Source organism: Mesoplodon bidens (genome assembly GCF_964165515.1).
Source record: "Mesoplodon bidens genome assembly, chromosome: 19".
Taxonomy (NCBI): domain Eukaryota; kingdom Metazoa; phylum Chordata; class Mammalia; order Artiodactyla; family Ziphiidae; genus Mesoplodon; species Mesoplodon bidens.
This window is the reverse complement of record NC_138179.1, coordinates 55244365-55258225: the sequence shown is the minus strand read 5'-3', so window position 1 is coordinate 55258225 and position 13861 is coordinate 55244365. Positions and strand designations below refer to the sequence as shown.

The following is a 13861-nucleotide window of genomic DNA, read 5'->3' as shown; positions in this document are numbered from 1 at the left end:
GAGGTGATCTCTGCTCTCAGCCCCACTTAAATGAGGGAGCTGGTCCCCACTCTTGGGAGGAGCGCCCAGCTTGGGGAACCAAGACTAAATACATAACAAAGCAAGCAACAGGCAAAAGAGCAGGGTGCAGCCCACCTTTGCAGAGGGGCACAGGGGTCTAGTGTGGAGGGCTCAGTGAGCACCGAGGAGATGGGGGAATACTGCTGCTTAGGGCAGGCAGAGGAGGCTCAATTAGCGGGAGCCTTACAAGTGGGTTGCCTTTCAGTCCCTCGGTTTCCCAGCCCTGCAGGGCAATCAGGTCATCAGAGTTTTATTCAAAGTTGGCACTTGCAGCTGGAGACCCTGTCTTGCATGGCGTAAGGGTCCCCTGTGGATAAGGTCACCAAACTCCTTGGTTTCCAGTTCTTTCCTGTGTCCAGCAGGCCTCTGGAGAAGGAACAGACACAGCTCACAGCCCAGGAGGTGTGCAGGCCTGGCCCAGTCTTGACTGTGGAGCTGGCTTCGGTCTGGGACTCGAGAGGCTCACTCAAGGCTGTGCTTGGGTCAGCATCCCAGAGAGCCCAGACTGTCAGCAGCTGGGTTCCACATAGTTCCCGGGGAAGAATCCAGACCCCTCTGAGCAGACACCCTCACACCAGCCATCGGAGTAGCGGCGGGTGATGCAGATAACGGTGCCCTCAGAGAAGGAGAGTTCGTTGTCCTTCTGGCGGGTGTATGGGTACAGTGTCACCACTGCAGGGCGGGAGGAGAAGGTACCATGAGATGTGCCTCCTGCCCTGCCACAGGAATGCTGGTGCCCACATACTGGACCCTAGGGAGCAACGTGGGGAGTGGGGCAGGAGGTGCCTTCTCCAAAGCCCCGGGACTCCTCCCCAGCTGAGATAATATTCAATATCAGGCCGGCTGCTTCTCTTCTCTCTGGGGGTGTGGGGAACAACAGCCTCACCCCTTTGCAGCTGGAGGGGAGAATGGCTCTGGGCTAGAAGAGCGGGGAATCCTGACCCCAGGATCTGGTGCCTTTCAGTCCCAGGAGTCAAGTACCTTTTTCCAAGTATGCATCAGGGACCCAGCTGGGTTCTTCAGGCCCAAAGCCTGGTGGTGGCGGAGGTGGCAACCCCAAATCATCTACATCCAAGGGTGGAGGAGGGGGCAGGTCCAGGGGCGTGGGCAGCTCTGGGGCCGGGAGGGAAAGCAGAGAGGCTGCAAGTGTCACCCAGGCAACGCCCTCCACGCCAGGAAACTGCAGTGCTGGAGAGCAGGGCCCCAGGATCTACCCATTGTTTGCGATCTGCTTTCAGCCCCCCGTTCATCCTGGTCCTCCCACCATGCCTCTAGCAGGTAGTAGGTGCTCAGTAAATACAGTAACATTGAACAGTTGTAGGGCTGTCAGACTCTGCCACTTGGCTGAGTGAGCCAAGGCACTCAGTTTAACCTCTCAGGCTCAGCTTCATCTATTAAGTGGGAGTGTGAAGATCCTAGGGGGTTAAGGAAAAGTGAGACAATGGGTGAGAAGCTTTGACCCTGGGGTCTGGTATAAAGCGGGGGCTGATTTATGTTAGTTCACTCCCTCCGCCGCCTTCCCGTTCCTCCTGCCTTGGACAAAGTGGTCACTGACGTAGACCCAGTTGGATCCAACAAGGGTGAGGGTGGGGAGAAGTATTGGGAGGAGAGGGCGGAGCTCCTTACCCGTCGGGGGCAGGCACAGTTCCCCCAGCGGAGGGGGCAGCAGGAAACCGTCGGAGGCAGGAGGTGGAGGAGGTGGAGGTGGGGGTACTGCCTGCTCCTGGGTCGTGGAGACCCCACCGACACCTTCGGCGCTGCTGAAGACCAGAGAAAGCGGGCGCTCGGCTAGATTGGGGGCGGGGGGACACCTTCCTAACTCAGCACCCAACTGGCCCCGCCCCTTCTGTCCTAAGCCCCGCCCCCGTGACCCTGAGTCCTCTTAACCCCCCCCCCCCGCCCTTCACGACCACCCCCAACCTGGACCTGTGCGGCTCACCCGGCCGAGGCCAGGGAGGAGGCCGAGGAGGCGGCGGAGAGTTTGCCGTCCGGCACCACGGGGAGCTGCACAGGCTCGGGAATCCGGGGCGCTCTCCTGGGGGTGGGCAGAGAGAAGGGGTGTCGTCGAGGGGAAGGCATCAGGCGAGCAGGCGGTCGGTGCGGGGTGGGGGAGGTGGCAACTGGCGGAGGAGGAAGCTTGGCGCCCGGCTTGAAGGGGGCTGTGGGGGAGTGGGGCTTCTGGGTGGGGCGGCGCAGGTGAGAATTGCGGGGAGGCCTCACCCCAGGGTGGCGGAGCCGGGTGTGGCAGGCGCCTTGATGCTCTTCCGAGACAGGGTCCCGGTCCGCGACAGCTGTGTGCTCAGATCCTGCGGGGGGGGGCAGGGGGCGGGGCTGACACCCGGGGCGACCTGCAATAGCCCCCTCATCCCAGAGAGGAAATGGGGGAGGGGCAGACGAGAACTGGGAGGGAGAGCGCGGACGCAGCAAGTTTCCCGGTTCCACTTCCCAGCCCCCTCTCCCACCCCGCCCCACCCACTCCTGCTCGTTGCCCGGATCCCAGGCTTCAAGTCTGCCTAGGCTCACACAGGCACGGTCAGAAAAGGCCACTTCCTCTGCAGAGCCTCAGCGGCTGAGCCCCACCCGCTCGCAGAGCATCTCAGCGCTCAGCTGGGTGGTCCCTAACTCTGAGAAACCCCAACTCCAGCGCGCGGCTGAGGAGGTAGAGGTTGACTTAGAAATGTCCCACCTGTCATTTTCGCAGGCCTGGGGAGCTGGCTTTGGGGAGTTTGGGGCAGAGGACAGCACATTTAGAGTGTTCCAGTGACAAGGTGCAAAGCCACATGCAAGCGAGCGCCTCTGTCAGTGACAGGGTTTCCCCAAGCGTGGGTGCACGCGGCATGATGTCCTCTGCTGTCCTTCACAAGGCACAAGACAAAAAGGGACTCGAGCTCAAGCATAAAGAATTTAAGTTGGACAGAAGGAAGACCTTACTGGTGGGGAGGCCTGGTGACTGAAGGAGGGAGTGTGCTTTCTCTTTCTGGGGGGAGATGGCGTGTTAAGGATGTCAAGGGGCCATTTAGATACAGGGGAACGTCCAATCTAATCTGGAATGTTGGAGTGTGGGGACAAGTAATCAACAAGATGGGGTGGGGGGGGTGTCCTCTCCCACCTCTCAGAAGGACATGGGCTGTCAAGGAAACGCCAGAGTCATTCACCGTGTCCTCCTTTGAGTGGCTGCGTCCCGGCCCCTTCCCACCCAACTGCAGCTCTGGGGTGACTGTTCAGTGCAGTGACCTCAAGCCTCCAGACAGAGGAAGTTGCCGACCTCATGTGGCTGGCACGCCATTCTCATGCACACCCTGACATCCTCCCTCCCGCTTCTTCCCTTTCACACACACACCCAACACCCACAAGGAGGGGGATGCCCAGATGTCACTCGCAGCAGATCGTGTGATACAGAGGAAAGGTCAGTTATGAAGAGAGGGGTCATGAAGAAGTTTGAAGGAGGAAGCGGGTGAGGGGCCTCCTCTAAGGAGACCTTGTGGAGTAGGGGAGACACTTAGGGTGATGGCTTCAGGGAGTGAGGACGGAAAGGGACTGCCGCTTGGGGACAAGAGCGTGGTCGTGGAAGAAAACTGAGGGTCTAGAGAGAAGAGAGCCATGAGGCAGAAGAGGGTGGGGGGACTTCCCTGGCGGTTCAGCGGTTAAGACTCCGCACTTCCACTGCAAGGGGCACAGGTTCGATCCCTGGTCAGGGAACTAAGATGCTGCGTGGCACAGCCAAAAAAAAAGAGAAGAGGGTGGGCTGCAGAGAAAGAGCAGGAGCCCCTCTCTCTACCTTGACCCCGTGACCGATGTCATCCAGGCAACCGAAGTTCAGGGGTCTCCTGTAGTAGGGCGTGAGGGGAGGCAGGCTCTCAGGGGCGATGATTTTCTGGCTGGGGGGCAGCCGCTGGACGGTGGCTAAGGTGCCGATCTCCCTTCGGGCCACCTTCTCCATATGCATGTTCACCATCTGCAAGACAGGGTTGGAGAGGACAGTGGGGCAGCCTCTGCACAGCACCCTTCCCCTTAAGACTTCGGGGTGGGAGGAGGGACCATCGGAGGCAGTGAAGTCCAGAGAAAGAGTGAGTCTTGTCCCCAAGGGCAGACAGCATTTGGGGAAAAGGGCTGCCAGTTGAGGATGGAACCACTTTGGAGCAACTTCCTGGTGGAAGAGAACAAGGGTTATTATTAGCTGAGCAGGAACCGAGGAAGAGAAAACACAACATCCCTGGGCATGCTGGGAAGAGACTGGGCTGGCTTGGGAGCAGAAGGGGATAAAGTGGAGGTAGCTGAGAACTGTGGCTGGATCAGCTCTTCCTTTGGGGGGACAATAATATAAGTGAATTAACTTCCTCTTGGAATGTACCGTGGAGAAACGTACAGCACTGAGAGGGTGGGAACTCCAAATCTGCTGGGGTGAGAGGAAAAGACACACCCACACTGAACATGTGAGTGATGCAAAGGCCAGACCAATGTGTAGCTGGATCTGTGCGTGTGGTTTATGGGGCAATTCCTCGGCCAAGGATCCAGGAAGGAAGGAGGAGGGTGCGTATGCTAGATGGGCGGGGGTTGCTGTGTGGTGGTGGCAGTGCTTCCAGGGCTGAGGATGACCTTGCCAAGCAAGCACTCTGAGTCTGGGATATTTATAAAATCACCACCCGTGTTTATATGGAAACAGGGTCCATTTGCCTCTTTCCTGTCCTATGCAGCCACCGTGATAGGGAGAGGCTGCTTTCTACCATGTAGGATAGAATTCAGAGAAATATAAAGTTCTGCCATCAGAGAGTTCCTGGTCCGATGGGGCAGCAAGCCTCACCCCTGAGACACAGCCACAAAAGACAAGAAGGCTAGGGCTTCCCTGGTGGCGCAGTGGTTGAGAGTCCGCCTGCCGATGCAGGGGACACGGGTTCGTGCCCCGGTCCGGGAGGATCCCGCATGCCACAGAGCGGCTGGGCCCGTTGGCCATGGCCGCTGGGCCTGCGCGTCTGGAGCCTGTGCTCCGCAACGGGAGAGGCCACAACAGTGAGAGGCCTGTGTACCGCAAAAAAAAGAAAAGACAAGAAGGCTTGAAAAGTTTGGGGAGTGCCAGCCTTCTGTGATACGGGTGGGCATTTGGATATGGAGGGAGGCAAGAAAGAACTTTTGCTGCAGAAGATGTCCAGGTGGGGCTGAAAAGTTGGGGTCTGAGGCGAGCAGCCTTCCCACAGCCCTTACCTGGCCCAGCGTGCTCACACGGGCTTCCACCTGCCGCAGGGCAGACGCCTGAAGGTCCAACATACGCAGAGTGTGTCCAGCCAGGTTGCCCACCTGGTAGGCCACACTGGCCAGGGCCTGGGTGGTGAAGGCCATGGTCTCCTCCAGCGCCTTCCGTTTGTCTGTGGCCTGAAATACACACAGCCCTGGCCTGAGGCCAGCATGTTCCACTGGGGCCGTGGCTGGGTGGGCTGGGATGGGATGGGGTATAGGGAAGGTGGGGGCTGAGTTGGGAGAAAGTGGCAACCCTCAGATGTTGGAGGAGGTTTCCGTGAGAATGACGCGGTAAGAAGGACTCGGGACATCAAGACAGTGAATCTGCAGCGCCGAGGACTGGGTGCAAGGGAAGGAAAAGGCGCCCTTCTCAAACAGTCACACAGGATTGGCTCCACCAACCTCCTGAAGATATTGTTTTGGGGGGTGGGGGGAGCTAAAGGGTGAATGGTAGAAAGGAAAGCGGAAGTCAATACTGGCTGGAAGAGATATTCTCAGACTTGAAAACCAAACAACCAACCTCATGCCCCCATCCCAGACCTTCTAACCAGAATCCCCTGGGCGTGAGGCCAATGAATCTGTACCTCTAAAAGTTCCTCAGGCGACTCCTGTGCTCCTGGTTTATCTCCAGTCTTCAAGCTGGTGTTTGGGAAGCAATAATCTGATCCATTTTATAGATAAGAAACTGAGGCCCAGGAAGGGTGACTTCAATCATTCATTCCCTCCAACAGCTTCCCAAACACACTGAGAATAAAGCAACTTCTAACCGTGGCCTATACAGGGCCTCACAAGGCTGGCTCCTGCTTTCTTCCTCACCCTCATTGCCTTCCACTCTCCCTCACTCACACCCCTCAAGCCACATTGGCCATTGGGTCTCTCTTCCTGATCAAGCTAAGATTGTTTCTACCTTAGGACTTTTTTTTTTTGGCTGCGTTGGATCTTTGTTGCTGCGTGCAGGCTTTCTGTAGTTGCAGCGAGCCGGGGCTACTCTTCATTGCAGTGCACGGGCTTCTAGTTGTGGTGGCTTCTCTTGTTGCAGAACACGGGCTCTAGGGGTGCAGGCTTCAGTAGTTGTGGCACACGGCCTCAGTAGTCATGGCACGTGGGCTCTAGAGCACAGGTTCAGTAGTTGTGGCGCACGGGCTTAGCTGTTCCGTGGCCTATGGGATCCTCCCGGATCAGGAACCGAAACTATCTCCCCTGCACCGGCAGGCGGGCTCTTAACCACTGTGCCACCAGGGAAGTTCCTCTACCTCAGGACTTTGCACTTGCCGTATTTCTTTCTAGAATCCTTATTACATCTCAGCGCTTCAGAGACACCTTCCCTCACCACCCTAAGCTCTCCCCCAGCCCCCACTTCTGCACTGACTCACTATCAGATTCACTCTGTTCTTTTTTCTTCATAGCACTTAGCACTATCAGAAATTATTTATCTATGTACTTTATTATCTATACACACACACACACACAAATGTAAGCATTATGAGGGCAGGGAGCGCATCTGTTATATTCTGTATCCTGTCCTGGAACAGGGCCCAACATACAGACGATACTTAATGAATATGTGTCTGTGAGTTACTCAGCGGATTGAATGCAAACCCAGACACTTGCTGGGCATCTTCCTGCTGCGTGCCAGGCACTGTGCCAGGTGCTGGCCAGGGCCACACTTCCAGTCGGTGGTGGTGGGGTGGGCAGGGACTGGCTGAAGACAGAAGAGGGTTTTTTTTCGTCCCACATCGGACTGTGCGGGCTGGGACAAAGCTTCTCCAGTCATTTGCTTCCCCAGACAGCTTCCTCATCTCAGGTCAGGGACATGGAGAGTAGGGGGCCAATCCATGGCAAGTCTGGAGAGAGGCCAGCAGAGTGACCAGCAAGGCTGCACACTGGGGTCTCCTTGCTAAGGGCTCTCAGGTACTCCTCAGGGCCTGCAGTGGAGAACAGACCTAGAACCTGTCCGAGCAGGGTGCTGAGAGAGACCTGGGTGCCTCCAGTGTAGCCCAAGCCAGGCTTGAGCCAAAGGGCAGGCCCAGAACCTTCTGGACAGCACACACACACACACACACACACCCTGACCCGCACCCCGCCTCCACGCTTTTCCCCTCAGGTGCTCCTTCCTGCCTTTCTGTCCCAACTGAGGGAAAGAGCTGCTCGTTTGCATCTAATTTACATCTCATCAACATATGTAACCAAGTGCCTTGAAAAGGCAAAGAAATCAAACCAGAAAGCATAGCAGGTCTTATTCTAGTTCAAGACCTTCCTTTAGTAGGCAAGGAAATGAACAAAGGCCCAGAATGGAGCAGTGACTACTTCTCTGGTCTTCGCTGGCCTCTCCTGTACTGTTCCCTCCCTGGACGGGCATATGGAATTCATCACTGGATTTTTCCTGTCAGTCCAAAAGGGAAAAATGTCTGCTTGGGCCCAGCTCTGGGAGGCTAGAACCTGGATGACTACTGACCCCTGGCTTTGGTCTTAATCGAAAGTGAGGTCTGGAGAGACAAAGGTCTGGGATCCATCTTCATGGCTGACTGCTTATTCATCATGCAAATCACCCTGTCTACAAATTCAATGGACCCTGACGGAGAACTCTGCAGTTCACCCCAGGCTGCCCTCCCCCATTCCCCATGGGTTTCCTGACACCTGGTTGGGGTGGAGGGAGGGAGGGAGGGCATGGGACCCAGGCTTTGTTTAAGACCAGTTCTGAGAAGTCATCCAAACCCTTCCTTAGCATTTGCTCCCCAGACAAAGATCGTCAGAGAAGTCAGGAAAGGTAACTGGTTGTGTGGTCTAGTAGTTAGTGTTCTGCATGAAGGAAGCATAAATCTACAGATTCTGACCTGGGTCAGGGCTTCCAATGCCCTGAGTGCTTTTGAAGGGCTGCTTCACCTCACTAGAATTGACTTTTAATATCTATATGTGTCTTCCATCCTTCTGATGAAAGATGATGATGATGGTGATAATGGTAACAGCTGCCATTTATCCTGCCCTTCTTAAGGAGGAGGCGCTGGGCTAAATGCTTTAATACATTATTACATTTAACCCATATGACCACTGTGAAAGAGGGTATAAGAATCAGAGGGGAGGGCTTCCCTGGTGGCGCAGTGGTTGAGAGTCCACCTGCTGATGCAGGGGACACGGGTTCGTGCCCCGGTCCGGGAGGATCCCACATGCCGCGGAGCGGCTGGGCCCGTGAGCCATGGCCGCTGAGCCTGTGCGTCCGGAGCCTGTGCTCCGCAACGGGAGAGGCCACAACAGTGAGAGGCCCGTGTACCACAAAAAAAAAAAAAAAAAAAAGAGAGAATCAGAGGGGAAACTTGTCTCAGGTCCAGGAGTTGGAAATTGGACTCAGCTCTTTGCGACCTCAAATTCTGTGTGCACACTGTGTGCAAACGAGCACCCATCTGGAAGTGCTTTGAGATGCGCAGAAGTTACTGAAGGAATGGGAAGGCCAGGCTCCATCCTAGTCCATAGAAGGAGCATGCCTTCCAGTGCTTGCAGAATAGAGCTGGTTTACAAGCCACCTTCCAGCTCATCTGCAGTAGCTACAATCAGTCACTCAATATCTACACGCAGGGTAGCATTTTCAACTAGAGGTTTGGGGGTGCTGCTCTGGAGTCAGAGTTGCTGGTTCGAATCCAGATCCTACCACTAACTTGGAGACCTTGGGAAAGTGAGTTAACTTCTCCGAAGCTCAGCCTCCTGGTTGTGAGGTGGGAGTGGTCCTCACCTCCCAGACTGGGGTGAGGACTGAAGGAGGCACTGAAGGCAGCTCGGGTGCAGAGCACAGCGGCTTAACTGCTGTTAATCGTTGACTCTCTTTAATCTGCCATGTTCCCATAAGCACTTGCTCCTTTTATTATTATTGTTTTCCACACTCCTACTGAGCCGGGAGGTCCCAGTGCAAATAACTGTCTTAAAATCATAAAGCATGTCAGGGAGGGGAAGGCAGGGAGGAGAGGGCTCATCTTCAGAAGTCAGGAGTGCTGGGCTGAGGCCCGCTCTATCACTGCCGAGCTGTACGACTTGGACAAGTCACCTCACCTCCCTGAACTGTTGTTTCTTCATCTATGAAATTGGAATAATGATACTGTCTTGCAAGGTGGTTAAGAAGGTTAATGAAATAACAGAGGTGCTCGGTCGTTGTTAAGTTTCCCGTGCTCCAGACTTGCGGTCCTGGGACAGCCCCACAATTTAGAAAACTATTCCAAAATGCCACTATCCTTATCTTTTACCGGTAGCCTCTTCCCGGCAGTCTTATTGTCCATCTCCCTGCCTCTGAGTCAGACCCCATCTCTTTTTTTTTTTTTTCTTTGCGGAACGCGGGCCTCTCCCTGCTGTGGCCTCTCCCGTGGCGGAGCACAGGCTCCGGACGCGCAGGCTCAGCGGCCATGGCTCACGGGCCCAGCCGCTCCGCGGCATGTGGGATCCTCCCGGACCGGGGCACGAACCCGTGTCCCCTGCATCGGCAGGCGGACTCTCAACCACTGCGCCACCAGGGAAGCCCCCGACCCCTCTCTTTAACCTGGCGTAGTCTGACATCTCTCAGGTCTGCCTCAGATCTCAGGAGCAGAACTTTCCCTCATCCATCTCAGGTTCATGAGAAGGGGAAGTTCTTCTGGAGTCTCACCTAGAGCCGGCTTGAACATGGAATGACGGCACCGACAGGTGTGTGAGGACAAGGCTTTGGGCCTCTGGGTCTGAGTGAAAGGCTAGGAGGGAGGTGAGCCTAGGATGAGGCCTGTAGCAGGACAGGGTAGCGCTGCCTTCCGGACACCTCTGAGGCTCTGGGAGAGAGAAGGCACAGTGGGGGCTTGGAGAGCATGAGTCAGCGTTAGAGTTTGCGGGACTGGGATGAAGCCGACCTGCAGTGGGAGGACAGATCAGCCAAGGCCCAGGCCGAGCACCTGTCAGGATGGGGTCGGGGCCCCTGGAGGGGCTGGGCCGCCCGGACTGCGCCTGCTCTGCTTACCTGCACGTAGTTGTCCTCGCAGTAGTCTGCGACTCGCAGCAGGGAGCTGTAGTTGCCCTTCAGGGCCTCCCGGCCCGCCGGGATCTCAAACTCCTGCAGCTGCTGCAGCTCCGCCATGGCCCCCCGCCTCTGCCCGGCTCCCCGGGGAGCCCGCTGGTTTTGCGCCTCACCCTGCCCTTGATTGGTCGCTCCGCCTTCCCTCCCTCTCACTGCTTTTGGTTTCCTCTGCTTGAGAGACCCAAACCCACTTGCAAAGGGCAGACATGCTCATTCCGGCACAAGAGGAAGTTAGTCCCCGCTCCCTGGGCCTGTGCTTGTCTGTCGCCTGCCCAGGGGAAGGGGGAAGCTGGGGGCCCCTTGCGGGGGCCCAGCCCCCCAATCCCTCCCAGCAGAGGAAGCCAAGGTCGGGGCGGCTGTGATTGCTCCCTGGGCCTGGAGAGGAAACTGCAGCGGCGGCTGGGATGGGAGACAGGAGGAAGGGGGCTGGCCTGCTCTGGGGGTGGAGATGGATTTTCCACTCATGGAAAGGGAGGAAAGGGCAGAGGGTGGGGGCTTCCTTGGGAAGCTCGGGGATGAGTCACCAAGAGACAGGGGACTGGAGGGTGGAGAGGATATGGAGACCGGTTGTGCTGGGGGCCCTAGGGCAGTGGTGCCGCAACAATGGAAAACAGCCGATGAAGCAGCCAGGGAAACCAGGCTGGACACCGGGAAGATACAGCCAGAGGTCCCCTGAGAATCATTATCAAGTCTCTGAAGGGTTACCTGCAATGAAGATCTGGTGTACATACATGCTCTGTGCCTGATAGCGGCAGGACAAGATGAAATTGACCAAGCGTAGAATAAGGGACTCAGATGGGACAACAGGAAGGACTTGGCTTTGAGAAGCACTAGGTTTAAATTCCAGATCAACAGGTCCGTCTTAGGAGGCAGCGGTGGCCGGAGCGCTGAGCCCGGCTCAGGAGGTCTGTGCTCCATTTCCTGCATTCACAGGAGACTCAGACTGGATGACCTCCGGGGTCCTGTCCTGATCTCAGTTTCTTAGTGCTCAGAGCTGTGAGTGGGACTTGGATCCTGGAGCAGGGGAAGTTAGGATGGACACCGGGCCTCCTCCCGGTCCCTCCCACTGGGGAGTCTGTCATTCATTCTAGAGTCAGGAGAAAAAAGAGGATCTCTCACTGACCACATCGGTCCCTTAACATCTGCTCCTTGAGAGGGTCCCCTGTCATTGGACGGGCGTCAGCCTGAGCAGGAGCTCAGTGACTGTTAAATGGCATAGCCCTTGGGTGGTCCTGAGAGGAGACCAAGAGAGAGATCAGGACGTGGGCCCTGAGCTCAGGGACTGCTGAGGGAGACCCACACATGGGGCTCAAGAGGAGGCATGGAGGCAAAAATGTGTGGACACAGGTGTTAGAGGTGTGGCCACGGGCCCAAGTGCTGACAGGCACAGCGTCCGAAGTGAGTACATTTTTACTGAATGAGTGAATGAAGATTGAGCTGGGAGAACCTTGTAAGGTGAAATGGTGGGGCTCGAAATGGCGACACAAGGCTTCTCGGGCGAGGGAAGTTAGGAGCTGGTCTAGGAATTGCCTCATTGGGAAGAATAGCCTCAGAACAGGCTCAGAGGTCGGGGAGGAGAGGGCTTGGGAGAGAAGGCCGGGGAAGGGAGCAATCAGGGCTAGAGGGTGAGAACAGGGAAGCGGGCTCTAAGCCAGAGGGGTCACTACAGGAGGGGGGCCGACGCAGGGGGCAGGGTGCCTGCAGTGGTGGCAGTCTTGGAGGCTCAGACTGCTGGATGGGCTTAGAACCTTGAGCCTATGATCAGCTTAGGCATCAAAGATTTGGGCTTCCAAACCATCTGCTTTATCCAAAGACTTTCAGCTGATGAGGAGCTAGGAGTCTCAAACTCCATCTTGTCTGGGTCGAGGACAAGACTTGAAGTGCACGTTCTTTCTTGGCAGGTAAGAGGGGCTAAGGTTGCACTGGGCTGGGAGCTAGCCTTAGAGTTATTGGGTTAGGCACTAGGCAGGCCTTCCTGATAACCCTGTAGTAGTGATGATGAGGATGAGGATGATGATAAATGTATTGTGTTCATTGTGTGCCAGGCAGTGTGTTAAAATATTTTACATACATTATTTTCTTAGTACTCACAATAATCATATAAGGTAGGTACCATTATTATACCCATGTTGTAGATGGAGAAACTAAGGCTCAAGGAGGATGAGCAACTTGCCTCAGGCCACACAGCTTGGAAGCAGCAGAGTCACGATCAGAGTTGGAGTCTGGCAGATTCCAGAGTCTTTCTCTTAGTCACTGAACTACTCTCTCTTCTGACAGGACCTGGAGTTCCCTGAAAACTTCTACCTGTGTTATTAGGTGGAACAATAACTTTGCTTCCCAAATCTGCCTCACTGAAAGAAACTCTTCTCTCCCTTCTCCATGCTCTGATTCCCTTTTCCTCCATAGACAGGTCTTATCTAAAGGGCAAAGACTGTGTGTGCCTCCCCCATGAGGCTGGGAGCATCCTCTCCTCCGGAGGCTAGACTCATAATGGGGTGGGGGCGGGGGTGCAGTGAATCTACCGTGAGTGATGAGGATATACGGTGAGCAGGGAAGAGGGTAGAAGTTGAGGTGTGGGGAGTACAGAGGAGGGAGCTGGGGGAGCCCAGGGGATTTGCAATCCCAGCTGTGGAATCCTTTCCAGGACCTGGTCTCTCCAGGGCAGGATGGCCCAGGAGCTCAGCGAGAAGGAGCTCTTAAAGATGGAGGTGGAGCAGCTGAAGAAGGAAGTGAAGAACCCAAGAGCTCCGGTGAGCCTCCTATTCCCTTCCCTGCTTCCTCTTCTCCATCCCTTTCTGGTCCTCATGGAGCCGGGACACGAAGGAGGAAGTGATGGACAGCCCGGCGGTGGGCCTTCTCCAGGGCAGTAGAAAGAGCAGGAGGTGCCTCTGGAATGGGATGGGAAGTGGAAGGAGGCCAGGGTTTGATCCCACAAAGGTGTGTAAGAGATAACCTCAGAGCCTCGAGGGCTCAATGGGCCGGGCCTGTCCCTGGGCCGGGCCTGTCCAAAAGTCCCTCAGGGTAACAGTCAGGCTTTGCGGTTCTGGTCAAGGAACTCACACCTCCCTGTGCCTCTCATCTTTCTCCTCTCCAGCCTCTATCCCCACCCTGCCCAGAAGCCTGCTTTCTTGGGACTGAACAAATCATGAATCCTGAGCAACAGACAAGGCCTAGAAACACACTTTACTTTCTCACAGATTTCTAAGACAGGAAAGGAAATCAAGGATTTCGTGGAGGCCGAAGCAGGAAACGACCCTCTTCTCAAAGGCATCCCTGAGGACAAGAATCCCTTCAAGGAAAAAGGCGGTTGTATGACAAGCTGATGGCACTGGAGCCCCTCATCCTGAATGCCTGCCCCTCCCCAGCCCCCTTCTTATCAAGTATCCTGGGACGCCCAGGGAACCAGTGGATGTTCACCTTCTCTTAGTCACAGGATGAGTAAAGATGCCTGGCTGCATGCATCATGAATCCATTCCCCAGTCCTGCTTTGAACTCTTCTCTCCCATTACCACCTGCTAGGTCACTGAGGACTCCACTTGGAAACAC

The 13861-nt window shown here is 55.8% G+C and overlaps 2 protein-coding genes across 5 annotated transcripts; one reads left to right on the top strand and one right to left on the bottom strand.

Moving 5' to 3' along the window:
• Positions 1–114: 114 nt before the first annotated feature.
• Positions 115–10788, bottom strand: ABI3 (ABI family member 3). Of its 4 annotated transcripts, none has more exons than XM_081219524.1 (8): positions 10259–10414; positions 5260–5427; positions 3839–4015; positions 2281–2366; positions 2000–2095; positions 1687–1817; positions 1042–1173; positions 115–732 (listed from the first exon to the last, which is right to left on the bottom strand). In XM_081219524.1, exons 1-8 carry the CDS (start codon positions 10373–10375, stop codon positions 569–571), a joined length of 1071 nt encoding a protein of 356 aa, XP_081075650.1. In that variant the 5' UTR covers positions 10376–10414; the 3' UTR covers positions 115–568. The 4 variants fall into 4 exon arrangements, with proteins under 4 accessions (XP_081075650.1, XP_081075653.1, XP_081075652.1 ...); XM_081219526.1 differs by having other exon boundaries at positions 121–732; positions 1687–1820; positions 10259–10788; XM_081219525.1 differs by having other exon boundaries at positions 557–811; positions 10259–10415.
• Positions 9921–13638, top strand: GNGT2 (G protein subunit gamma transducin 2; the record flags this gene model as incomplete). The annotated part of the gene is made up of 4 exons (XM_081219531.1): positions 9921–9954; positions 12129–12216; positions 12960–13065; positions 13513–13638. Exons 3-4 carry the CDS (start codon positions 12982–12984, stop codon positions 13636–13638), a joined length of 210 nt encoding a protein of 69 aa, XP_081075657.1. The 5' UTR covers positions 9921–9954; positions 12129–12216; positions 12960–12981.
• Between the last annotated feature and the right edge of the window lie 223 nt (positions 13639–13861).

Bases quoted from the DNA above. Each gene is read 5' to 3' on its own strand.
- ABI3 (XM_081219526.1), bottom strand. From the start codon at position 10,375: ATGGCGGAGCTGCAGCAGCTGCAGGAGTTTGAGATCCCGGCGGGCCGG. The intron at 1,821-1,999 runs GTGAGCCGCACA...TCTGGTCTTCAG, and splicing joins TCCTCCCTGGCCTCGGCCGG to CAGCGCCGAAGGTGTCGGTG. The intron at 733-1,041 runs GTACTTGACTCC...CCCGCCCTGCAG, and splicing joins TGATGCATACTTGGAAAAAG to TGGTGACACTGTACCCATAC.